At 39.7% G+C, this 25,235-nt stretch overlaps 3 protein-coding genes across 3 annotated transcripts; 2 read left to right on the forward strand and 1 right to left on the reverse strand.

The window, feature by feature from the left end:
• The first annotated feature begins 1,080 nt into the window (after positions 1-1,080).
• On the forward strand, positions 1,081-13,210 carry kpnb3 (karyopherin (importin) beta 3). Its single transcript, XM_008324709.3, has 26 exons — positions 1,081-1,258; positions 3,264-3,344; positions 3,458-3,650; positions 3,733-3,835; positions 3,931-4,027; positions 4,110-4,214; positions 4,330-4,452; positions 4,702-4,822; positions 4,899-4,986; positions 5,096-5,202; positions 5,326-5,450; positions 6,519-6,608; positions 6,756-6,929; positions 7,043-7,261; positions 7,341-7,424; positions 7,516-7,648; positions 7,759-7,880; positions 9,017-9,113; positions 9,196-9,368; positions 9,667-9,778; positions 10,050-10,105; positions 10,211-10,333; positions 11,325-11,544; positions 11,622-11,850; positions 12,013-12,154; positions 12,327-13,210. The coding sequence occupies exons 1-26, from the start codon at positions 1,181-1,183 to the stop codon at positions 12,411-12,413; spliced, it is 3,282 nt and encodes a 1,093-aa protein (XP_008322931.1). The 5' UTR covers positions 1,081-1,180; the 3' UTR covers positions 12,414-13,210.
• Positions 13,211-13,414: 204 nt separating this feature from the next.
• Positions 13,415-17,420, reverse strand: unc50 (unc-50 homolog (C. elegans)). The gene is made up of 6 exons (XM_008324707.3): positions 17,273-17,420; positions 16,055-16,326; positions 15,809-15,929; positions 15,553-15,692; positions 15,110-15,217; positions 13,415-14,640 (listed from the first exon to the last, which is right to left on the reverse strand). The coding sequence occupies exons 2-6, from the start codon at positions 16,320-16,322 to the stop codon at positions 14,504-14,506; spliced, it is 774 nt and encodes a 257-aa protein (XP_008322929.1). The 5' UTR covers positions 16,323-16,326; positions 17,273-17,420; the 3' UTR covers positions 13,415-14,503.
• A 689-nt stretch (positions 17,421-18,109) lies between these two features.
• On the forward strand, positions 18,110-25,054 carry ndufs1 (NADH:ubiquinone oxidoreductase core subunit S1). The gene is made up of 19 exons (XM_008324706.3): positions 18,110-18,236; positions 18,967-19,043; positions 19,272-19,363; positions 19,505-19,612; positions 19,890-19,966; positions 20,041-20,122; positions 20,241-20,371; positions 20,442-20,627; positions 20,987-21,121; positions 21,228-21,342; positions 21,510-21,655; positions 21,878-22,006; positions 22,769-22,898; positions 22,978-23,138; positions 23,572-23,726; positions 23,822-23,997; positions 24,091-24,225; positions 24,656-24,728; positions 24,820-25,054. The coding sequence occupies exons 2-19, from the start codon at positions 18,971-18,973 to the stop codon at positions 24,909-24,911; spliced, it is 2,196 nt and encodes a 731-aa protein (XP_008322928.1). The 5' UTR covers positions 18,110-18,236; positions 18,967-18,970; the 3' UTR covers positions 24,912-25,054.
• The last annotated feature ends 181 nt before the right edge of the window (positions 25,055-25,235 follow it).

A 25,235-nucleotide genomic window follows, 5' to 3' on the forward strand; every position in this document is an offset into this window, starting at 1 on the left:
ATTGGCTCTTCTAATAATAAGGAAATTCTACATCCTTATTACGAATTATGCAATTTGACAAAAAACAGAAACAGAAACCAACATGGCATATACTAGGGTTGTTAAACATATGACCCGTGGGCCAAAACCCGCCCGCGTGTTCAGTACAGTCTGCTTATTGAATGTTGAAAGTGAAAAAAAAAAAAACCCTGCATGTTAGTGATGCTTTGCAGAAAAACAAAGGGGAAAAACATGTACTGTACCAGATAGAAGATAAATGGGTATTAGTCAACAAATGTAACTGAATTGAGCTTCAAATAAAGCAGTAACATTGGTGTAAGAAGGTAGAAAGACAACTTGGAATTAGATGAAAAAAAAGGTGGCTCAGCTCAAACTCAAGAAAACACAACCCTGATCTGATTTTCTCTAATGTACCAACTGTATTTGACCTTAGTGTAAATCAGGGCTGTCAAACTCAATCAGTGGGACGAAAATTAAAACACTTTGGGGGCCAAACAGCCATAGCAGTTATTTAAGTCTAGGGCAGAGAATGCTCTTACCAGAAATATTAAAGACATTATGTACCAATAATTAATTACTTTTGTTTTTTTCAAGTACATATGGTCAGGAAATTGTTATTAGCAATTACTCCCTTATATTCCTTGCACGTTGTTTCCAAGTGATGATATAATGCTTACAATTTTAAATGACATTTTACAATTTGGAATTACAGTAGTAAATGCTTTACTGAACTCATTGTTTTGTGGTTTGTTGTGAGGATAACAAAATTAACAAACTACACTTATTTATTATTATTAATTTATTAATACACTTATCTTGTGCAATAGTAATGTAACTAATAAACAAAAGTGAACAACAAAGACATTTGGTTTGAAATGTTCTAAACGACAGTCAGAATAAGAGAAGAAACCCAAATGTAAAGGACACAGTAAGTTCCAGCACTATGATGGTTTCTTGTTAACCAATAGAAAAGGACTTTCATGATTGTCTAATCCGCGCGAGAAACGTGCATCAGCCAATAGTACATGTTCACCACCATCCGTTGGTCCAATGGACAGCGAGTGGCGTTTATGAAGCTAGCCAATGGAATACCGTAACTGGTTTTTTTTGCCACCAAGCAGGTTAGCCGGTATCGTTTGGCCTCCTCTCTAGCCCGTTGATCTTTTTGCCTCTTACTGCAATGGCGGAGCAACAGCAGTTCAACCTCTTACTGGGAAACCTGATGAGCCCTGACAACAATGTCAGGAAACAAGCAGAGGTAAGAGATGGCAACACTGTCGTTTAATTACTAATGTGGTGAACGAAGGCAGAGAACGGGCGCAGACGTTGTCGATCAAGCGCTAACAGCTATGGTAACAGGCTGGCGTCCACGTGCAACTTCATCGAGTAGAAGTCAGCTAACGCTAATTACCAGCGCTGATACTGTTGCGTAGTTATTGAACGCAGCATTTACAGATATATGTATCAGTCCAATTGTTTGTGTCAATGTGCGTCAGTTTAAACAACGTAGAAAAACAGCTTTCGCAACTGAATCACAACTTCAGTCACCCACATTGAAGCTAGTTCGCAAACTGCTGCTTCGGCACAGAAGGCTAACTGTTAGCAATTTATCTGCATTGATTGGCCCGTTGGTCAATAACATGAAACAGAGGTTAGATTTTAAAATACCTTACTTTGTTTTTCAGCAGTGTTTGTTAAAATAAATATTGGATGCGGGGATTTTAATTTACACTCACGCTCTTAAGTGTTTTCTTCAGGAGTGACATACAGTTTTCTAAATGTTAACCGGGTTTTGTATAAAGGTTAGTGGGTCAGGAAGCTTTGATTTAACTTCCACAACACATTACCTCTTATAATCCCCCATTTGGGCGAATTGGTTGAACACAGAGATATTTTGTCACTCCCCTTAAGGGAAATAATGTTTTGTTGGGCTGGGGTGGGTTTCAGGAAAGACGATATTTACATGGCAGATCAAAATTAGAGATGCATCGATTCCACTTTTTTGTAAGTCACTCGAAACTAAAATTTATTTTTTCAGTGCTAAATGTTAGTTTTGTAACAAGTAATTATGAAACATTTCCCTCAAACTGCACTCACACGTTATCTTTAGTTCAACAACTTTCAAAATAAAGTCTTTGGTGACTGGAAGGAAGTACCACATGAAAATGTGTTCTTCTGCACAAAAGCCTTTGGACATATTGAAGCTCTTGCAATTATTGAAAATTGTATTTCCAGCCTAGGAAAACATAGGTTGTGCATTGTTGTTTCTTGTGTTATGTAAAGTGAAAGTGATTTGTAATTGTTGCACGACACAACACCTCACACAAGGAAATGCGTCCTCTGAATTTAACCCATCACCGTAGTGCGCAGGGGGCAGCTCAAGCAGTTTGTGTAGGGATGATGTTTAGGGCATCTCAGTGACACCTTGGTGAATGTTGGATTTGAACCTGTGACCTTCCAGACACAAGTCAGCCTCCTTAACCACCTGGCCACAATATATTGATTTCAAAAAGTGTGGTCTGTGACGATAGCAAACTTTGCTGCACAATATATTGTCCTAGAAATTATTGCCAAAATAGATATTATTGTTGATGTTATATTGAGACCAAATTCACCACTGGATTTGAAATAATATATTAATGCATTCAAATGCATTAAACCTTTTATCAAATTCCAGGTGGACCCTTAATGCCTCTGTCATTCCTATATATTGGCCAGTCCCACTTGTACTATTGACTCGGTGAAATGTTCTGTGAAGACCTTTACCACAGCTATCTGTGCCACCAAAGTCTCGCTGCTTTTGATACTGTAGTTTTCAACTTTTTTTTTATCAGTTTCCTAAATAGGGTTATTGTCATTCAAAGGACAATGTTGATGTATAATATATAGTTTTGTGTCTTTGTATGAGTGATTCATCCCAAATACAAAGCTATAGTAATTTTTTTTTTTTTTTTAACTGGAAAGCAGTGGATGCTTTGCAGCAGTGTGGAGAACATGTACTTTGGTCTCCTGTTTGATCTAACTCTGCTTCACTGCTGTCCCTGCCTGTCTCTGTCTGTCACCTGCCTTATGAGTTAAGAAGAGATATTTTAAGTTCCAAGAATATGCACACATGCACAGAGAGTGAGCCTGACGCAGGTCACATCAAACTGTACCCCTTTCATTGAGAGTATTCACTTGTCGAGCGGCTAAAACCGTTGTATTGCTGCCATGTTTTATTGAGCCATTTTTTGTGTTTACTCTACTTCAATACTGCCTTTTAGGAGACCTATGAGACTATCCCTGGCCAGAACAAGATCACATTCTTGCTACATGCAATCAGAGATGCGTCTGCTGCAGAGGAGGTTTGTATGGACACATTTTTCTACTTTGTTTAGGTGCATTTGCCCTATTGTGGGGGGAAAGTAAAATTTAAATGTCATGTCTAAAATATATATTATTTCTTTTCTGTGGTCAGGTCAAACAGATGGCAGCAGTGTTGTTGCGGCGGCTGCTATCGTCCTCTTTTGATGATGTCTTCCCAGGCCTGACACTGGAAATGCAGACGGCAATCAAGACAGAACTGCTGACTAGCATCCAACTAGAGACCTCACCAAATATCCGCAAGAAAATCTGTGACATTGCTGCTGAGCTTTCTCGCAATCTTATTGGTATTTTAGATTTTTCATAAGGATAGAGCTCGTTATACTGCAGCTGTGACAAACGATAACCAGAATTTGCTCTTTTTGGCAGATGATGATGGAAATAACCAGTGGCCTGAGGTGCTCAAGTTTCTGTTTGACTCTGTTAGTTCGAACAATGTTGGCCTGCAAGAGGCTGCACTCCATATATTCTGGTGAGCTGAAGAAACACTTTTTTTGCAAAAGTAGGTGTGTAGTTAAGATTCAAGTGGATTTTTTTCTATTTATTTTGCCATTTTTGTTTTCCAAGGAACTTCCCAGGAATTTTTGGCAACCAGCAACAACATTATCTAGATGTTATCAAACGAATGCTTGTTCAGTGCATGCAGGACCAGGCAAACCCACAGGTACAATTACAAGCCCTTGCAGTTCAGGGTATTTCCTGTTTGTGGCACTGTATAGTAAATTAGCCAAAAAACGACTTTGCAGATTACCACTTTGGCGGCCCGGGCCACAGCCTCTTTTGTCTTGTCCAATGAAAGCAACACAGCGCTGCTCAAGCAGTTCTCTGACCTGCTGCCAGGAATTCTCCAGGTAAAAAGGGGGCTCCACCCTTTGAGGATTATTATCTAATCTAAACACATTAGTCATAACACTCAAAGTATCCAAGGAGGTTGCGTGACTAACTTCTGTTTACTTGAATAAGCAGGCAGTGAACGATTCCTGTTATCAAGGAGATGACTCTGTCCTCAAGTCATTGGTGGAAATTGCAGACACTGCACCAAAATACCTGAGACCAAATCTGGAGGCCACTCTGCACCTGTGTCTAAAGGTGGGTTTTGGACAGTGTTTTGACTTGAGGCCTAAGTGTGCAGTTTTGTTTGGGTGTGTATTATAGTTCAATGGAAAAGTCAACACGTACACACTGATTACCAGTTATTTACAGTGATCTTTAAAAAGTGGTTTACTCTATGCACTTAACATTAAAATTTGTTTTCTAATTCTATTTTTTTTTTTTATTTTAAGTAAAGCCTTTTTGATCTTATATTAAAGCTGACAGTGTGCTCATCTTCTGCCTTAGCTTTGTGCCGACGCCAACCTGACTAACATGCAGAGGCAGCTGGCATTGGAGGTTATTGTCACCCTATCAGAGACGGCAGCGGCCATGCTGAGAAAGCACACTGCAATTGTGGATCAGTGTGGTAAGGAGTGTCTCTGTGTATCTGTTTCTTTGTAGTTGAAGGTGTTATTCATCTACACATGGTTTTGTTTTCTCAGTGCCTCAGATGCTGGCTATGATGGTGGACCTGGAAGATGACGATGAGTGGGCTAGAGCTGACGAATTGGAAGATGATGACTATGACAGGTATGGGCTGGAATCATGGGAAGCACACCTTGCATACTAGTTTCTGAAGAATAATGGTTTACTATAAAACGGATGGATAGTTAATTTTCACTTTTTTACTTTTGCTAAGTAATGCTGTGGCTGGCGAGAGTGCTCTTGACAGAATTGCCTGTGGACTGGGAGGAAGGATCGTTTTGCCCATGATCAAACAGCACATCATGCAAATGCTGCAGAACTGTATGTGAAGTGACTGATCACTGAAAACTTTGAAAAAAAATGTATCTTATTGGCTGCTTAAGTTTAACTTTAGGCCTGTCATTGTAAAAAAGAAATAATCACTCTCTCAATCTTGCCTTCTAGCTGACTGGAAGTATCGTCATGCTGGACTGATGGCACTGTCTGCTATTGGTGAGGGCTGCCACCAGCAGATGGAGGCTATCCTGCAAGAGATTGTTGGCTTTGTCCTCCTCTTCTGTGCAGACCCAGTAAGATGTACATTATTTTATCAATGAGAAGTCTTGTGAAAGTGAAAGCGTGTGTTTGTCGTGCCATATTTTTCAAATTGCCACTAAATGTCAAGTCAGCCTTAGATTTGTAAATTTCAGAAACATTGTAATCATGACTTGTTTAATAAGGGCTATTCCAGACGCCCTGGAACCATTACAATATGCATTAAGGAGAAACCCCTGTCACTGATGGCACACTGAACTCAGCTACATGGGTCTCACACACCTGGAGGGCTATGACACTTATGTGAAAGTGCTGTTCACTGATCACACCTTAGCATTTAATGCTGTAGTTCCACTCAGACCGACTGAGAAGCTCCTCGGACTGACGCCCTCCGTCTGCAACTGGAAACTACACCTTCTTATAGACAGACTCCAGACAGTCAGAGTTGGCAAGTGGACATCATGCACCACCACTGTTAGCATAGGGAACCCCAACAGGGCTGTGTTCTGAGCCCACTGCTAATACAGACTAACCATAACACTTATGTCTGTGTTGTATCCCAGATTAACACCAGGATCACAGCATTTGTTGCCAACAGTGCAGTCAGTGCACCGATCATTGGGTGAGAGGAGACATCGTACAGGGAGGTAGCCTAGGGCAACAACCTTCCCTAAATGCAGAGATGACCCAGGAGAGTATTATTGATCCTAGGAGGAGGAAGTGGCAGGACAGAGGTGGAGAGGGAGAAACCTTTAAATTTCTTTGGACTCACATCAGTGAGGACCTCGCTGTGTCTTAAAATACCCAGCAGCTACTGAACCCACAGGCTTTCAGACAGACTATCCAAACTACCATTGATTCTTAACTCGTGTTGTGTCTGTTGTTGCACCTCTAGCTTTACTTTATCCAATTGTTTTTCACAGAATCTTTAACCTCTTAGGGTAATTTAGTCCCTAATTATTGTTGTTGTAACTGTTGTTTATTGCTGATGCATTGTTGTGAATTGTCAGGTGTAAAGGGAGAACAACAAAGTAAGAATTTGGCAATTTAAATTTTAATTATGTTGTGGTGCTGAGTTTTGGTTTTTTTTTTCTCTCTCCCAGCATCCAAGGGTGCGATATGCTGCCTGCAATGCTATTGGACAGATGGCCACAGACTTTGCTCCCACCTTTCAAAAGAAATTCCACGATAAGGTACTGTATATGAAACCAATGTCCTTCAATGTTTTTGATGTAAACCCATGTTGTTTATTTTGCATCTAGAGCTTTATTATATAATTATATCTTGGTAGTATGAAATGTCGTGTCAACAACTGACCTTTAGTTTTTCTAAACATCAAGGTCATATCAGCCCTACTCCAGACTATGGAAGACCAGAGTAATCCCCGAGTGCAGGCCCATGCAGCTGCTGCCCTTATCAATTTCACAGAGGACTGTCCTAAATCTCTTCTAATCCTCTACTTGGACAGTTTGGTTCAACACCTTCATGTCATTATGGTTGCCAAGCTACAGGAGGTACGTACTCACAATACACACATCTCAATAAATAATGAAAACATTTGGCCCTAGCTGAGCACCTTCCCAAAATCAGTTGTAAGAGTTCTTAAATATGTCTTCCTTCTTCCAAGTTGATCCAAAGGGGTACTAAACTGGTCCTGGAGCAGATAGTGACATCCATTGCCTCTGTGGCTGACACCGCTGAGGAAAAGTTTGTGCCATATTACGACCTGTTCATGCCATCGCTGAAACATATTGTAGAAAATGCAGTACAGAAGGAGCTGCGTCTTCTTCGTGGCAAGACCATTGAGTGCATCAGCCTTATTGGTCTAGCTGTGGGCAAGGAGAAGGTGAGTCGTCATCGAGTTCATCAAACACTGCTGATGCCGCTGCTTTACCCTTACAAATCCATGTTGAATGATTTTGCAGTTCATGCCCGATGCCTCAGCTGTGATGCAGCTCCTCCTCAAAACTCAAACAGACTTCAATGATTTGGAGGACGACGATCCCCAGGTAGAGATCTAGAAGATCCAGTCTATTGTAGTGTCCTTCATGTTTGTCTAGTTTTTCCTGTGCAACTCACACCTCATTTTGTGTTGTTTAGATCTCGTATATGATCTCTGCTTGGGCCAGAATGTGTAAGATCTTAGGAAAGGAGTTTCAGCAGTATCTGCCTGTAGTGATGGGTCCCCTGATGAAGACTGCGTCCATCAGGCCAGAGGTGGCGCTTCTTGACAGTAAGCAAAGCTACAATTAATTAAAAAAAAAAGGTTTCTTTGGATTTCAGAAATGATTGCATTATTAAGGTTTTCATTTAAAACCTTTTTTTCTTGTTTCATTGTTGAAGCTCAGGACATGGAGAGCATAACAGAGGACGAGGGCTGGGAGTTTGTCAATCTGGGAGACCAACAAAGCTTTGGCATCAAGACTGCTGGCCTAGAAGAGAAGTCTACTGCCTGTCAGATGCTGGTAAGGGACAAGCAGCAACATTTCATATAGAAAATATTCAGTGCTTTGCTGTTTCAACACATTGTTTGGTTATTAACACATCCTGGAGTGGATGCAGTTTAGTTTGTTGTTGCCTCAAAATTCTACGCACAATACACAGTAATAAGTTAAGAGGGTGTGACATTTTCCTAACAAAATATATCCCCGAAAATACACATGTACCATGTATTGACATGTTATGGTTAATACATGGTACTTTGTTGAAGCAACTTTGGCAGCCATTAGGGTCAAGTCTTTAAAAATCTGTGTAAAAATATCTGTTAAATATCTGCAGCAGCACCTGACTGTGGTATGCATGTGGAAGGGTGTTTTTTCTGAATGGAGAGCACACAGACAGACACACACACGGCTTCAATGGCTGCTTTGTGTACTATCTTGTAAATAGTCAGCCCTCACCAGTGTCTTGATTCATTGACTTCACGAGGCAGTGAGTTGCAGTCAGTAGTTCTAGGAAAGCGCAGTGATTTTGCAGATGCAGCAGGACTGCCGTACCTAACCGTGCGTGTGCACGTTTGTGGCCCAGTCTTCACAACAGCCACAGAGTCCAGACTTTAGGGGCAAACATGCTGAGGTGCAGTACAATGGCCTGGTGTGAGTGCCGTTTGAGCTCCATCTTAGGGCAAGAAGTCAGTGTCCGCTGAAAGGAGAGTAAAAAGTAACTTGAAATACGATCATCTTTGTAGGACCTGGTAGAATGTCAAGATTACTTTATCACAAATAATTGCAGTATGGGGCAATATGGTTAATTTAATGTTTCCTGAATGCCATCAGAAAATATTATGCCTTTGATCACAACTGAAACTGAATGAAAAAGTTAGATAACACCTGCGTGAACTCGTGTGGAAGGATGATTTGTGGTCATGGCAAGGACCCACTTATATACATATTTGAATTCTGCTTTTGTTTTGTTTTTTAAAGTGTTTTTAATAAATACATTTTAACTCTGTCCTATTGTGTTTTCAAAGGAGAAATTAATTCATTTTAGAGCAAGGCTAATTTGGGGAAAAAAACTGGTTTCTGTGTATCTCCAACAAAGTTTACCTCATTTAATTAGGCTGTAACATAAGTTGTTTGTTTTTTTTTATTTTTCCTTACAGGTGTGTTATGCCAAAGAGTTGAAAGAGGGGTTTGTGGAGTACACAGAGCAAGTTGTGACTCTGATGGTTCCTCTACTCAAGTTCTACTTCCATGATGATATCCTTTCCTGTCTTGTTTGCAATTACATTTTGTATAAGGCTGTTTCAGAACTGTTGGACTTTTCCATAACCTTCCTCACGTGTGCGAGTAGCGGCAGCCGAGTCCATGCCTCTGCTTCTAGAGTGTGCCCGTGTGCGAGGGCCAGAGTATCTCACCCAGATGTGGTTTTTCATGTGCGATGCCCTCATCAAGGCCATTGGAACTGAGCCAGACTCTGATGTACTGTCAGAAATCATGCACTCATTTTCAAAGGTGATCAATTTTTGAGTAGTATTGTATCTCTACAGTTACACTTATTTTAAATCAATAGTGCGGTCCTCCTTCTTTAAACCATTTAGAAGCTCAGTGATGTATTCAGCATCACCAGTTTATTTGAAGAAACATAATGCAGCTACTTTCTTACAAACTGCTAAATGAGTCAGTTATCTTAAATGCAAAAATTGTAATATGGAAATATTTTTGAAGCTTCACATTTAATAACAGTGAGTAGAATGCTTATCATGGTAAGTTATGTTTAATGTGACTAACCTTCAGTTTTGTGTTTTGTTAGTGCATTGAGTTAATGGGGGATGGCTGTTTGAGTAAAGAGCATTTCGACGAGCTAAGTGGGATCCTAAAGGGAAAACTTGAAGAGCACTTTAAAAACCAGCGCCTCAGACAAGGTGAGGAAAAAAAACTGAACATTTCTTTAAAAAAATGTAGTGATATATCCCTACATTTTTGATCATTGACAACAGGCAACTTAGCTGTTATTTACTGTTACACTATATATATATTATATTATTTGTTTTGTCTCTCGTCACCCATATAAAGGAAGTGAAACAGAAAATAATATTCTGGAGCCAAACGGACAAAGTAACATTTAACGTTTTTTGTAGGACAAAGTAACATTTAACGTTTTTTTTTTTTTTTTTTTTTTTACTTGCTTTCTAGCCAAGAGAGAAGATGAGGACTATGATGAACAGGTGGAAGAAACGTTACAAGATGAGGTAAAAAAAAATTGAAGTTAAATTGTATGGCAAACAGAGTTTGAGCCCAGAACAAAACCTGTCCTATTTTCCTGTTCTTAATCTGTTCTGTCACTTGTGTTTCAGGATGAAAACGATGTGTACATCTTGACCAAAGTTTCAGACATTCTGCATTCGGTCTTCTGTAGCTACAGAGAAAAAGTATTGCCGTGGTTTGAACAGCTGCTCCAGCTAATTGTCCAGCTAACCGTAAGTAACCTTTGACCTCAGACAGATGTTGGTTTTATGCTGTCCAATGGTGTCATTGGGAAATTGATGCAAGACTTCAGTCTCAGAAGATAGTTTAAACTTTTAAATGTGTGTTGCTTTAATGCACATAAACATGGGGTCACACGAAGTGTGGTTGGATGGGATTGGCATTATGGGTGGGTGTCTGAGCTCACATGAACGTTCTGTTGGGTATGCAGAAATTTCAGGACATCAAAGCAGGGAGGAACTGACAGGGTTTTTTTTTTTTTTTGTTTTTTGAAAGTAGCAGAGTTTTGGACCTCATTTACATGGTGACAATACGATATGACTGTAGCTTCTGAGACAGAATACAACTCTGGTCCCTGTACTGCATATACCAGGCCTGTATGTGGCGCTGTCTACAATAGTCTCAACTAACTAACACCAGAGGAATATGAACAGGAAGTCCAAAAAAGGACAGACCCGTAGAGCAGGTGTATAAAGCTTGCAGACTCTAAACAAAGTCAAATGAGAAGCTGGAGAAGATGAAGACAGCAAACGTTTCCCTTCGCTATTATTTTGGTCAATATTGGGGGAAAAAATGTTTTAGCTTGGTTATTTGACTCTCTGAACATTGTATGAATTGCACATAATGAACAGTTGATTTGACAGTAGTTTATACCTTCCTGTTGAAATAAGTAGTATAATATTCAAATGTTAAAAAAGGAAACACGGGTAAATATACATTTTGTAGAGCACTGCTGCTCAAATGAAAATGAAAAATCAATGTAAACATGTATAAATTGCTGCAACCATTTACTTTGAGTTAAAGCAATTCATGTTTTCATCAGGACAGTTATCACAGCATTCAGACGATTTAATTCAAGATGTTCTGTTTCTTTGGTCACTTCTACAGTCTAGGCAGCCATCATTAACTTTGAATTGACAATAAAAGTTGAGTATATAATTTATACAAGAAAAGGAATTAGACCGTGTGTCCTTTTGCCTTCAGTGTCCAAACAGGCCCTGGGCAGACAGACAGTGGGGTCTGTGCATCTTCGATGATGTCTTGGAGCACTGCAGCCCCTCCTCCTTCAAATATGCCGACCACTTTCTACCAGCCATGCTGCAGTCGTTATGTGACCCCACCCCCGAGGTACGGCAGGCAGCAGCCTATGGTGTAGGTGTGGCAGCTCAGTTTGGAGGAGAGAACTACAGCCCTTTCTGCACAAGTAGGATCCACTGCTTGTACTGTTGTCGACTTCTATCGTTTCCTTGATACTGAACCCGTGTTCTTGTTTTTCTGCAGAGGCCCTTCCTCTGCTCGTCAGCGTCATTCAGGCGGCGGAGTCGCGCTCTAAAGAAAACGTCAACGCCACGGAGAACTGCATCTCTGCTGTTGGAAAGGTGATGAGGTTTCGACCAGAATGTGTCAATGTCAACGAGGTCCTTCCCCATTGGCTCAGCTGGCTCCCACTCACTGAGGACAAAGAGGAGGCCGTCCACACTTTTGACTTCCTGTGTGACCTTATTGAAAGGTAAAGCAGCTCATGGTGTTTCACCAAGTATCAGAACTACACGACTTTGATCTTGCAGTACAAAAATTGACAAAAGAAAGTAGTACGTAATTGAAGTGTATAAGAACATGGATGTCAATAAATATATTGTTCAAAAATGTTAATGACTTTGATCTTTCACAGCAATAACCCTATCGTCCTCGGCCCGGACAACTCCAACCTTCCCAAAATTTTCGCCGTCATTGCAAATGGCATTGCGAATGAATCTGTTAAGAGTGAGGATGCATGCAGCAAACGTCTCGCAAATGTCATCCGTCAAGTCCAAGTGAGTGAATAATCAATCTCAAGATGAAACTCCAGAGTTCCCTGAATCTCACATCTCTGAGATGTTAATTATTAATTAAGATCAGCAGTTGTTCTGTTTGGTAAAGCGATAGGTTATAGGTGGTTTGATTGGACACAGCTTTTTGGGTGCTGACGTGTTTTCCTTCCTCCAGGTGTCTGCAGGATTATGGACCGGCTGCGTGTCGACCTTGAATGAAGTGCAGCAGAAAGCGATACAGGACCTACTGAACACTGCCTGAGCTTGGAGTGTGCTCCTCTCTCCGCTCTTTTAAAAGAAAGTTGAGCTCCTAGATCATCGCGAACACACCTTCTTCCTGCTTGGACCTGTAGTGTAAATGGACAGACCTCACCCTCATCACCTTCCCCGTACCACTCCACTCAGCTGTATGGGGAGCAGGTTGCATATTTATACCAAAAAGGGACATTGGCTTTTTCTAAGGCCTCAAAGGCTTTTTCTGCATCCCAACAAAATGGGAAGGATGGGGTCGTCAGTTCTATCCAGCTTATAAATGTAACCTGTTTACCATCTAGTCCTTTCCCCCCGCCCGCCCCATCATTCACTGGTGTTTGACCTGTCTATCTGTGTCCAGGGGGAACTCACTGTTAGTGTATGTAGTCCAACACAAATGTGATTGGACAGACTGGCTAAGAAGAAACAGTTGGAGAAATCAAGAAGTCTTGTTAGTGGATTGAAATTTTGGTGAATTAAAAATCCAAACAAGGCAATTATTGTTCGTCTGAACCTTTTTCTTTCATCACCATGGTTACGGTGGCCTCAGAGGGACTGAAAGTAAAGGGCGCATTCAAACAGTTGATTCAAGAACATGAATTAGATTTAACATCATGTGTACAGTTTTCATATTTTTAGGGAATTTTTCGTAACCTGTTGTGTGATTTAGCTCAACATCCGAGTTGAAATTAAACAACTAATTTTTGTGTGTGCTTATGTACGATTAAACAATGGTTTTGACGCTTCACTCCTGCAGGTTGTGATGGAATGGAAAATGCCAATAATTAAACCACTCGATAAAACTGGCCTGAGAGAAAGCTTGCTCTTTTTAGAAACATTTTTGAAACATCTACAGGGATTTCACTTCAGCTGAAACTGACCGTGCTGATTCCTAGGTCAGAGGTCAACAACATGTGGCTCTTTCAACCCTCTGCAGCTCTCTGTGGCTCTAATACAGGTGTAGGTGTGTGTGTGTGTCCCCCTCGGAATGAGACGCTAACTCGTGGTAGATTTTTATCATTCTTTTTTTTTTAATGTCCACCAGAACCTAACAAAACGTGTCCTCTCGCACTGATGCTGTTGCGTCTTCCCCCGACTACAGGTCCTATACCCAAACATGCCGACATGTTGGATATTATTCAGGTTTTGATAAATCCAAGAGATGGGAAGTGGAGACCAAGAGTTAGTAGAGTAATCCGAGTGTACAAAGAATAAATGTTGAACATGAGTTGTAATATTTTGATAATGGAGTAGTAATGCATACTTAACCACTTCAACCTATTTTATTTCTTTATTTCCATCTTTTTAAATACATCACCTTTATGGCTTGACACAATAAGCAATTTTACATTTAACTGAATAATTTAAAAATCTATATTGTTTACATTGTATTCAAATTTGCCAAAAGTGACACCTTTAGTAACAGTGTTTAATTTCAATATATTGTTCATTTCCAGATCGGCTTCTTTTCCCACAACTGCATCTGTTTTTGACATGAAAACCAATTACCTAAATGTCAAGTATTGTAAACCACAATAATTGTATGATAGTAGCCATTGATAAAAGACACAACGCTGCTTTAATATTGTGCTTTTAACTAGAAGGAAACAGGGAAGCCAAATTATGTTTTGGTAGTGATTTTGTTGATAAAACATTTTATTGAAAGTGCTTTGAAATATACACTTCAACAGGGGGGAAAAAAGCCACACAGCTGTAATTTAGTTTCCTCTCCTACACTAAGTAGGATTGTATTTTGTTAAGTCTTAATCAAACTCAAGGAAAATCAAAGTAAATTATTATCAGCAGAAATACATTTACAGTATATTGTCCAACATACCAAATAATATTTACAAATAATACAAAAATGATCAACCGTAAAAATAAAGTTTCTCATTTGTCCACCAAGTCCAAAGAAACCACCGTCCATCCAGTCTTGTTATTAGGTACAACCCAAGAGCCAAAAAATAAAGTCTTTCTTTATACACCTAGGGTCGAGGGTCAGTCCATCGTCCTCAGCTAGCTGATTGCAGCTGAACATACGTGGAGCTCGAGATAAAAAAAGGATGAAAATGGTCTGGAATCACAAAGATAGATCTTGTTTTACTGTACTCTGAATTTGTAAAAGGAGCAGAGACCACGGGTGAAGTTCCAGCCCAGCGTCAGGGACAGAATGTAGATGAGGCCAAGCACAGCAAAGGGGTAAAGTAGCACCACCGTGTAGTTCAGGTAGGGTAGGACTGTGAGCATAAGACAAGATGGAGTTAATCAAACAGAAAATCATTCCAGTTTTTTTTTTTATCCAATCACATTTCAGACATCATGAAGGCTGTCAGAATCACCAGTGTAGTGACATGGAGCCTGAAGTTGATGGCAATGAAAGTTTCTTCAAACAGATTGATGTGGTGACACCAAGGAGCAACAGAACTTTAACTTTTATCTTTGATGAATCTAAGACTTTTAATTGATGGTTTATTCTTTTTAATCGTGGTTTTTAGAATTTTTTAGCCATATAGTATTCAGATTTCCAGCTATACTTTCAACACAGCTGTCTTTGTCCAAAGGAACTTTCTTCAGTGAGAAAATTACATTTATACAAAACAATAATTCATTAACGTCACATTGGGGACTCACGTATGCAAAGATTAAATAACATTTATCATTTGACATTTTCTATTATGTGTGACGGTACAGTGGAATAAAACTTACCATTATAACCCAAGAAGGTGATGTAGAGATAATAACTTATAGCAATCAGCCACATAGTGTTTCCAACAAAGTATCCCACGAACCAGTCAGCGTTTATCACCACTATATCTGCAACAACAACACAACAAACTAGGTTTATCACACAAAGTCTGGGCATTTTGTTATTAGAGAAAATGTGATCTCATTGTTATAATGTTCAAAATGTTTTAGCAAGATTGGCTTGATGTAAACACTAAGTTTAAAACATTCTATCAATTTCATTTATGTGTCTGTGTGTGTGTTTGTTTACAGTTTAAAATATACAGTACATTCACACTGCCTGCTCTACAGCCCCTTAGATCCATGATCTCTATAAACAACCCCAGCACAGAATAAGCTGATATTGGGCTTTCAGCATGTATACATTTATCTTAATAATCCCACTTCAGACACGAACTACTTACGATTGATGAAGAAAAGCTGCAGAAAATGCAGAATAACCAACAGTGGGTAGAAAGCATTCAGATGAACATCGAATGCGTAGCCCCATTCAACATCGAGGTTTCTGCTCGGTTGTTTTAACAAGTACTTGTTGCTGATGAACCTGGGAAATAAAAAAACAACATGGCTTCACTACTACTATAGAAACAAGGAATAAAAAGTCAAAGTCAAAAGGATACCCAACATGCTGTTGTTATGTATTTACAAATACATACATACCACATCAATGTTGATATCAGTAGGCCAACTCCAATGCAGTCAACAAACACAACCCACAGGAGCAGTTTCAGAGTCTCCATTACGCCCATGTCTAAGACAAGTCCGAAGCCTGTTGTTGACACTGGACATGAATGTTGACGTGTGTTAGTGAAATATGACCGAATGCTGAGTTTTAATTCACATATTTGGAGTACATATTTATAAAAAAAAATGTATTCAATGTCAGTGTAGTACTGGCAAACTCACCACACAGCCAGATGCTGAGCAAGACGAGGAAAGCAGGGTCATCCCTGGCCCACTGGTCCTTGGTCTGTTTCCTGTAGTGGAAGTTGCGATAAACCCTCTGTGGTGACGTAAACAAGTAAAGCATCTGCCAAACTGCAAACTCAAAGTCCATCTGTCTGAAATGCAGTAGGCGCCGCAAGTACTTGTAGCGCTTGGCACCCGCAGTGTGGCGTGCAGCATCCCGAGAACCGAGGGCACCGTTGCTGTGCGGCAGGGTAGTCGGCAACATGATGCTGGAATTTACAGACAGGGAAAATTATTGGCATATTCTAGGAAAAGTAACTGAATATCATTTATTCTTTCTTCATCTCCTATTGCTTCACAGAAAAAGGCTCACTGGGCTGTTTACGGGCACAAATACACCTTCTAATCCAAATGTGGCCACACTTGATACAGACTGATCATGCTTTAGAAATACCCTTTATGTTGGGGTTCTGATTAAATGCATGTGGCTGTGTGGCAAAATTATTTTATTCTTACAATATATGGCTAACTACTACACACTGTCGAATTATATTAGAATTTTAAATTGACCATCCTACCCAGATCACTAACTTTTAACTGTTCTCAGGCAGAAAAACAGATTTTACATTAAAGAAATAAAGACAATTTACTTTTAGAGATAAATGGCTGTGTTTAGTTTTGGCACTAAGTCATAACTTAGAAACATTCAAGCATTCACATGCTTTTATACTGTAGTCTTCACACCAAATTACGCAGCACTGTGAATGTAACTCAATAAAGATTACATTTATGAACCACTTTAAAAGTAGTTTAATATTGCTGAGAAGAAATACAACTCAATTAATACTGCGTAATATTGCGTCGAGTCGTATTAAAAGAATTCTAGCTGTTATGGGACAAAACATTTCCAAACGTTTGACAACTCGCCCTGAGAATCCAAAGCACCGAGGTGAAATACAAAAGCGTAAAAGCTGTGGTTTTCCAAATCAAATTGTACTTGTTTGTGTGGCATATTTTTTGTAAATATAAAAAGTAAAACCTTTTATGAAATTGAACACTGATGTAGAATTTAATGCAACGACGTTAGCAAACAGTTGCTTGTTGCTAACTAGCATAACAACCCCACTTCGACTGAACGGCTTTACCGCAAACAAGTAAAATTGGAAATAAAACAATAAATTTCACGTATTCCGTTAAAACAGATTTTCTACACACCTATAAAAAGACACTTGGTCTTTGCTGCAGCTCTTAAGAAACTCTTCCTGAAGTAGTATCTGCGAAGGAACACGTCGTTACTTCCTGTACGACCGCGGTTCATCATGGGAAATGTAGGAAAGAGGATTCGTGCACTTATCGTATACTAGGGGTATGGGAGTAATAATAGGAATTAATTAAAGTTTTTTCTGTAAATTGCTGGAACCGAAATACAAATTACTTTAGGTAGACGTATGTTCGTCACACCTGTTTTACTTGTAACTTTACTTGTGTTGAGATGGCATTTAAAGCTCCTGCAGTGTGTAAATATTGATGGTGGAATTATTGGACGTGCAAATGTGCGTCTATCTGTGGAGCTGAAGCTCCAAAACTCTGCGATGTCCTAGGGCCTAGGGAGATACAGATTTATAAACATTTAATTTCTCACATCATGTTACTGCTGCAGATGCCATTAAACTATCTTTGGAAGTGAATGGCGCAGTCACCGGACAGACGTCGATTTAGAAGCGAAACCAAAATAATTGTCTTCAAAATAAAAGCACAATAGTTGCGTTTCGGTATTGACTTTTGGTTTGACGAGTGCACGTGGTACAGTCGTAGAGTCAGACAACTGATACTTCCCCTTACTCTTATTATTCATATCATATTGTTCATTTTGCCCATTATATGTTTCTTAGCCACATTGTCAAATATTGTCAGTTGTAAAGCTTTATCGTACTGTATGTGTTCCTGGACACTGATAGGCCTTTCCCTCAAACATCAGAAGTATTGTTCTTGTCAAACTGGACTGCATGTCAGTATTTCGGCTGTGCATCCGACGTTTTAAAAACATATCTTTATTGTGAAACTGACCCCAACATAAAACGGAAGTAAAAGTTAGTACTTCCACCATCGTCATAGCTGTTTGGCTGTTGGCAACGCTAGCATCACTGCTGTTCTGGTCAAAAAGGCCAAATAGCACAAGGTGAGAGCAGGAGTGAATTCCGCAATGAAATTTCTAAACGATCTTAATCTGAAGCACCGACCAAAGATGATGCGTTTGAAAGTTTTATATCCTGTGCTTTTACCAACTCTGTCATCTCCGTGTCCTTGATTAGCTAACACCGTTAGCGTGTTGGTGTCTCAGGTTGTCGTTCCGTTTTACGGGTCACTTTAAGGGTAACATCCCTGTGTTGACAACCAGGAAGCTCAGCAGTGCCTGCTGTTCTAGGATCATCAGCTGGACCCAAATAAACTTAGGAAACTAAATCATAGTCCGACAGTTATTGTCTCGCAACCAGAACTTGGTAACTTGATTAAGTTTAGTGTTTTAGGCGATAGAGTATTTGCTGTAAACGTTTAAGAAATTAGCCCCTACGTTTCCTGTCACACTCACATTGATAATTCATTTCAAATGCTTTAACAACCTCAATTTATTCCCTATTTTTATTGTTCCAGTATACGTTTAAATGTTTTCATATTACAGTATGTACTACAATAACCAGTAGTAGTTATTAGTGGTGCAACTGTATTAATGTTGCACCACTAATAATTGTGCATAAAAGACAACTTGATATTTAGTTCCAGCAGAATAGTTTCAGGACTGCTACTCTTTTTACCATTTAACTAAAGAAAAGAATCTTATAATAAATTTCTTCTCAGAGCCTTATGGTTTATAGAGCCTTATCAAAACATGTCAACCTCTGTCTTTACAGCATCATGTTGCGACTGCCAACTTTTTCACGGTCTCTCCTCGGAGCTGCCAAGGGCAGTCTTGCCCTACCCAACACGGGTAAGTCCTTGGGTTTCAAACTTTGTTATGGTGTCTTTTTCTGTCTCTATGTGTATGTATTAACTGTCACCTCGTAAAAAAACAAATATAATGCAAATTCATTTATATTTAGTTCTCTTTCTCATGACTATCCTAAAATAAAAATAAAACATGTAGTGAACCTTAGGTTTATACTAAATCAACAGTCTTGTATTGAGAACCATCATCCCTCATATTGTGTTATTTCAGTTCGTACTGCAGCAAATGCTGCTAGTAACATGGTTGAAGTGTTTGTGGATGGAACACCAGTGGAAGTGGAGATTGGAACCACTGTTCTCCAGGTAATATGGCTTTTATTTAGCTTCTACATATGCATGTTTAATGCTTGTCAAGTTTTACCGAACTGTAGGCAAAAAAAGGAAATAAAGACTGTAAATAAAAAATATTTTGACTAATGTTAGAATTTTTTTTTCTTGTACAAGGCATGTGAGAAGGTTGGAATCCAGATTCCCAGGTTCTGTTATCATGAGCGCCTCTCTGTGGCAGGAAACTGCCGTATGTGTTTGGTGGAGATAGAAAAGGCACCAAAGGTAATGAGCTCAGGATCTACTGTTCACATTATCAGGCTAAAGTGATCTACCTACATTACTAACTACCTACTGACTAAATGCTTGTAGCTCTGTGGTACAATATGATTAGATTCTTACAGTATATGGTCACACACTCATGATCTACCAGCACTCCCTATCTACTTATGAGACACCCCTGCTTTACAATAAATAAACACCAAGGAACATAGAGGTTATTTTAGAGTTCACTGTGTACACTTTTAATTTTAAGGTTGTATATGCTGTTTTGTGTCCCTAGCCAGTTGCAGCTTGTGCAATGCCTGTTATGAAAGGATGGAACATTCTAACCAACTCAGAGAAAACACGTAAAGCAAGGTACCACCTGCATATTATGACCCTTAGTCACTACACAACACTGTCAGTGTGCTCACTCAACTTTGTGCCAATAGGGAAGGAGTGATGGAGTTCCTTCTGGCAAACCACCCTCTAGACTGTCCCATCTGTGATCAGGGAGGCGAGTGTGACCTACAGGTAAATATGCATTACACTCTGGGAAAGTTAGCGTTTAATGTTTGCAGAAAAAGGTTTTACTGTATGTGAAGTTTACTTGCTTTTGTCCTGCTAACCCTCTGCCTTCCATCACTTTAAGGATCAGTCCATGCAGTTTGGCTCCGACCGCAGTCGTTTCTCAGAAGAGAAGCGGGCAGTGGAGGACAAAAACATTGGGCCACTTATTAAAACCATCATGACCCGTTGCATTCAGTGCACACGCTGTGTTCGGTAAGTGCATCATGACAACAAATGCTGGACTCCATCAGCAGTGATTACATTAATATTTTGTGATATTCAGTTTTGCCAGTGAGATTGCTGGTGTTGAAGACCTCGGAACGACAGGAAGAGGGAACAACTTGCAGATTGGGACTTATGTTGAGAAGATGTTCATGTCAGAGCTGTCTGGTAATGTTATTGATATCTGTCCTGTTGGAGCCCTCACCTCGAAACCCTACGCTTTTACTGCGCGACCATGGGAAACCAGGTACGAACTTGAAAAATGATAAGTGAGCACAGTGACTATACAGACAATTGACCAATTCTTGGGTAGTAACAATTTGGAGATGTTGAAAGTGAGGATGCATATTTGGTCAAAACATGAAGTGAACAGACTAACTTTATTTTTATTTTTTTTAGAGTTTCTGAATAAATAGAATTTTTAAATATTTAAATTAAAGGGTGCACCCAACAATTTTTAGATTTAAATTGACAGACTATTTGTCTGCACGCCATTGGTTTTGCTTTACAGTTTGATAAAGTGGATTAGTTGCACACAATATTTCTGAGGTATGGTTCCACCTAACTGTTTTATTAGTTTTTAAAGTGCTTATCCTGTTTCTGCAGGAAAACTGAGTCCATAGACGTGTTGGATGCTGTGGGCAGCAACATTGTGGTGAGCACTAGAGGCGGTGAGGTCATGAGAGTGATGCCCAGGCTGAATGAAGACATCAATGAAGAATGGATCTCTGACAAGACTAGGTTAAGCAAGAACATAGCATCCACTTATCATTATTATCTTGCCCAATACATTCTTATCATACCAGTATCATATGTTTAATACATAGTCAATTTGGGGCTTTCACAGATTTTCATATGATGGACTCAAGAGACAGAGGTTGACCCAACCAATGATTAAAGATCAGTCTGGTCAGCTGACACCCACCAACTGGGAGAATGCACTCAGTTATGTTGCTGCAGCAGTAAGTGTCAAATGTTAATATCTTTATACCCATGGTTTATACCATGATTTTTTTTGTGGGGGGAGAATTGTGTTTCCCAATGAGGTTATTTACAAATTTTTTTCTCTCTTTGGGCATTTGAGTTATATTTAGGCTGAATGTTTATACTGCTTTTGTTGTGTGTGTAGTTGCTGAGTGTGCAGGGCACTGAGGTTGCAGCCATTGCAGGAGGAATGGCTGATGCAGAAGCTCTGGTCTCTCTGAAGGATCTCCTCAACAGACGAGGTGCAGAAAATCTCTGCACTGAGGAGGTTTTCCCTTTGGCAGGAGCCGGGTAAGTGGGACATGGCCCTGATTCACCAAACACATTCTCCTCAATGGCTACACACTTGGCATGGGAATAATATCAGTAAGCATCTGTCACAGGGCAAAATATGAGAAAAAGATAACACAATAAGCCAACACCAACAACCAGTTTTAAAATTAAATCTGTAATGTGCAGGGATTTTTATCCACTTTATTTAGTTGTGTATATGAAGTGTTTATTTCTCTGCAGCACTGATCTGCGCTCTAACTACCTGTTAAATTCTGGTATTGCTGGAATTGAGGAATGTGATCTGCTGTTGCTCATTGGAACCAACCCACGTTATGAAGCTCCACTGTTTAACGCCCGAATCCGCAAGAGGTAAACTCCCATTCCCCGATTACTACTTGTTCTTTTTCTATTCCACAACATCTATTTAAGAAAACATAAAAGTAGAGATATAGAAACACCCTGTAATATACCATATAACAGTGTGTTAACAGGATGGACGGTTGATATTTACTAGGGATGCATCGTGACTTTGTTACAAATTGATACAAATGAGTGCTAATTCGCATTAGTTGACATAAAAAATGAATCACGCATCAAGTCATAAGGAGCAGGCTGGGTTATCACAAAAAGGCATTGGTCCTACCATGACACTACACACTCTAGTACAGTAGGTGGGGGTATGCGCCTCATTGGTTGTGACCCGCTATCAATCCAAGACATGTATTACTTGATGACACGTGATGACAGGAACTCTTTCCAGTTCATATTTTTTAAATATTCTTTTGTGGTTGAATATATTGACAGTTAGTGAGGTAAATCAGACCAGATCAGTTTGACTTTTAATAAGAGGAGATTAATGGGCATGTGCAGTGTTTCTGTAAAGAAATGTGCATTTTAATATTCTGTTATTTAAGATATACTTTAGTTAATCAGGTGCACAATACCATTTCAATCAGCAGTGGTATTTTTGCAAAGTTCTTACAAATAAAGGATCATTGTATTCAATTTGTCTGGAGCTAATATTGTTAAACAAAAAAAATGTGAATCATATCGAATCATGAGCTAAGTGTTTTGTTACATCCCTTATGTTTGCAGTGGCATAACGCATGATTTCTTGTTTTGTCTTGTCAGCTGGCTTCACAATGAGCTGCGTATTGCCATGGTTGGTCACAGCGTTGATCTGAGCTACACCTACGACCACCTGGGAGAGGACACGTCAGTACTTCAGGAACTGGCTAACAACACACACCCTTTCTGCCAGGTAATGGACACACATACACTTTAAGTTATATTTTTTTATAAAAAGCTCAAAGTTTTACATTTATTCTTCTTATCTCCAGGTCCTTTCTGCTGCCAAGCGACCCATTGTAGTTGTGGGCAGCAGCGCTTTGCAGAGAGAAGATGGAGCTGCTATTTTAAGTGCTGTTTCTACCATTGCTCAGAACGTCAGAACCAGCAACAGCGGAAACGAGCAGTGGAAAGTCCTCAACGTCCTGCACAGGTAGATTCTGGTGAAAAATATTTGAATTTGATGAAATCGTTTTTGTGTTAGATAGCGGGTCATAAATGTGTGCCTGTGATCTGACTGACAGACTTGATGGACTGCACCTGACCATTTATTCCAGTTAGGGTTAGTTTCCTTTCTGGCCAGTCACAAATCTCTAATTGAATCAATAACCCAAAGATATAAATATTAAAAGAGAAATGGTGACATTTAAACTCCTTAAACTCCAATAATTGCCAGTTTAAGGAGTGTATGCCTTTAAATAAGGGAAGCTCTTTGCTGTTGAAAAATAAATACATATACATGCCAGACTTGATATTTTGAGGGAGTGAAATTTCAGTAAGCCAGATTAACTTTTAGGGCTTATAAACCCTGATAACTGTAGTTCACCTGTAATTGTGTGTACAAATGTGTGTCTTTTTCTTTATAGAGTGGCAAGTCAAGTAGCTGCTTTGGATCTGGGTTATAAGGCCGGTGTGGATGCCATCAGAAAAAATCCCCCGAAAGTTTTGTTCCTGCTCGGAGCAGACGCTGACTGCATCACCAGAGCTGACCTGCCCAAACACAGTTTAATCATCTATCAGGGTACACACACCTGAATGTACACAGTCTGTGTATTACTTTAACCTTTCAGAAGAGACTTTATTGATATTTACAGTATTGATACTCGACCTGTGTAGGTCATCACGGTGACGTCGGAGCAACTATGGCAGACGTCATTCTGCCTGGCGCAGCATACACAGAGAAAAATGCCACATATGTGAACACTGAAGGAAGGAGCCAGCATACCCGTGTGGCTGTGACTCCTCCTGGATTGGCCAGAGAAGACTGGAAGATAATCCGAGCTATTTCTGAAGTATTTCCCCCATCAAGCACAAACCCAACTATCTTTATCATTGTCTGTTTAGGATCTGTTTGACGGTAGAAACTTGTCATGTGTTTTGCACAGCTGGCTGATGCAACGCTGCCCTACGACACATTGGATGAGGTGCGGTCACGGCTAGCTGAAGTTTCTCCTAATTTGATTCGTTATGAGGATATGGAGGAGGCCAACTACTTCAAACAGGCAAACGAGCTGGCCAAGGTAACAAACACTAGACTTTCCAGATGTTCAACCTAAAAACATGCTTATCAAGAAGTTCTGGCATTTTATGTCACGTGTTGCACGTGAAATTCCTGAAGAGAACGGCCATCTCCAAACTTTTAAAGGTACACGACAAAAACAGTAATGATTCTCAAAACGTGGCTTTTGCATGTGTGGGAAGTCAGAAAAGGCATGTTTTTTGACAAATGAAAAGGTATTGCCATTTTAGGTTAAGACTCACTGAGGACAGGGAAGTTAATATGTAACTGTCAAGCTGACTGACACTATTATCATGAATTGCGAGGTGTACACAGTAATGAATAAAATCCACTTTGGTGTACTTACATTTATACATTTTGAAGAGAAAGCTGTTAAAACAGGGCAGACTGCTCAGTCATTTTAACATGGAGTCACTGATCTGCTTTATCAGGCGGTGAAACAGGACCTCCTGGCAGCCCCTCTGGTACCTCCACAGCTTGAACTAAAAGACTTCTTCATGACAGGTACGTGTGGCATTTTTTAGTAAATGCCTATATGGAGGTTATAATACACACAGGATGTAATTGTAATACTTGGCTGCATCTCTGCTCTCAGACTCTATCAGCAGAGCCTCACAGACGATGGCCAAATGTGTCAAAGCGGTCACAGAAGGAGCTGCCGCCGTGGACGAGCCATCAGTTTGCTAAACATCCAGGTTCTACCTTGTACAAATAAACTTCTGTGATTTAAAGAGAAAATTGAAATAGCTTGGTGTTGTATGTTAAACTTTAATTATTTCCCCTCATGTGATCTGTTGATCATTAAAGAGTATGACAAAAAAATGTCAAAAGTGTTTGTCTGCATTTTTCCATATGAATAGGTTTGGTCCGTAAGTGGCCCTGTAAAATATTTATTTTGAAAATTGCTGCCTCATGATACAGATAATTACTGTCCCATTTAGTAATGGCATACCACAAATTAGCATAGCAAATATGCTTATGCTTAATATACAACAAATGCATGGTTAGACA

The sequence above is a fragment of the Cynoglossus semilaevis genome, chromosome 14 (genome assembly GCF_000523025.1).
Source record: "Cynoglossus semilaevis isolate Cse_v1.0 chromosome 14, Cse_v1.0, whole genome shotgun sequence".
Classification (NCBI taxonomy): domain Eukaryota; kingdom Metazoa; phylum Chordata; class Actinopteri; order Pleuronectiformes; family Cynoglossidae; genus Cynoglossus; species Cynoglossus semilaevis.

What these genes read in the sequence shown, in the direction of transcription:
- kpnb3 (XM_008324709.3), top strand. Translation starts at nt 1,181, where the DNA reads ATGGCGGAGCAACAGCAGTTCAACCTCTTACTGGGAAACCTGATGAGC. An exon ending in CTCTGCACCTGTGTCTAAAG is followed by an intron (nt 4,453 to 4,701) that starts GTGGGTTTTGGA and finishes CTTCTGCCTTAG; the next exon opens with CTTTGTGCCGACGCCAACCT. An exon ending in CTACTGCCTGTCAGATGCTG is followed by an intron (nt 7,881 to 9,016) that starts GTAAGGGACAAG and finishes TTTTCCTTACAG; the next exon opens with GTGTGTTATGCCAAAGAGTT.
- unc50 (XM_008324707.3), bottom strand. Translation starts at nt 16,322, where the DNA reads ATGTTGCCGACTACCCTGCCGCACAGCAACGGTGCCCTCGGTTCTCGG. An exon ending in GCTCAGCATCTGGCTGTGTG is followed by an intron (nt 15,930 to 16,054) that starts GTGAGTTTGCCA and finishes ATTCATGTCCAG; the next exon opens with TGTCAACAACAGGCTTCGGA. An exon ending in CACCTTCTTGGGTTATAATG is followed by an intron (nt 14,641 to 15,109) that starts GTAAGTTTTATT and finishes TTATGCTCACAG; the next exon opens with TCCTACCCTACCTGAACTAC.
- ndufs1 (XM_008324706.3), top strand. Translation starts at nt 18,971, where the DNA reads ATGTTGCGACTGCCAACTTTTTCACGGTCTCTCCTCGGAGCTGCCAAG. An exon ending in GCGCGACCATGGGAAACCAG is followed by an intron (nt 20,628 to 20,986) that starts GTACGAACTTGA and finishes CTGTTTCTGCAG; the next exon opens with GAAAACTGAGTCCATAGACG. An exon ending in GTCCTCAACGTCCTGCACAG is followed by an intron (nt 23,139 to 23,571) that starts GTAGATTCTGGT and finishes TTTTCTTTATAG; the next exon opens with AGTGGCAAGTCAAGTAGCTG.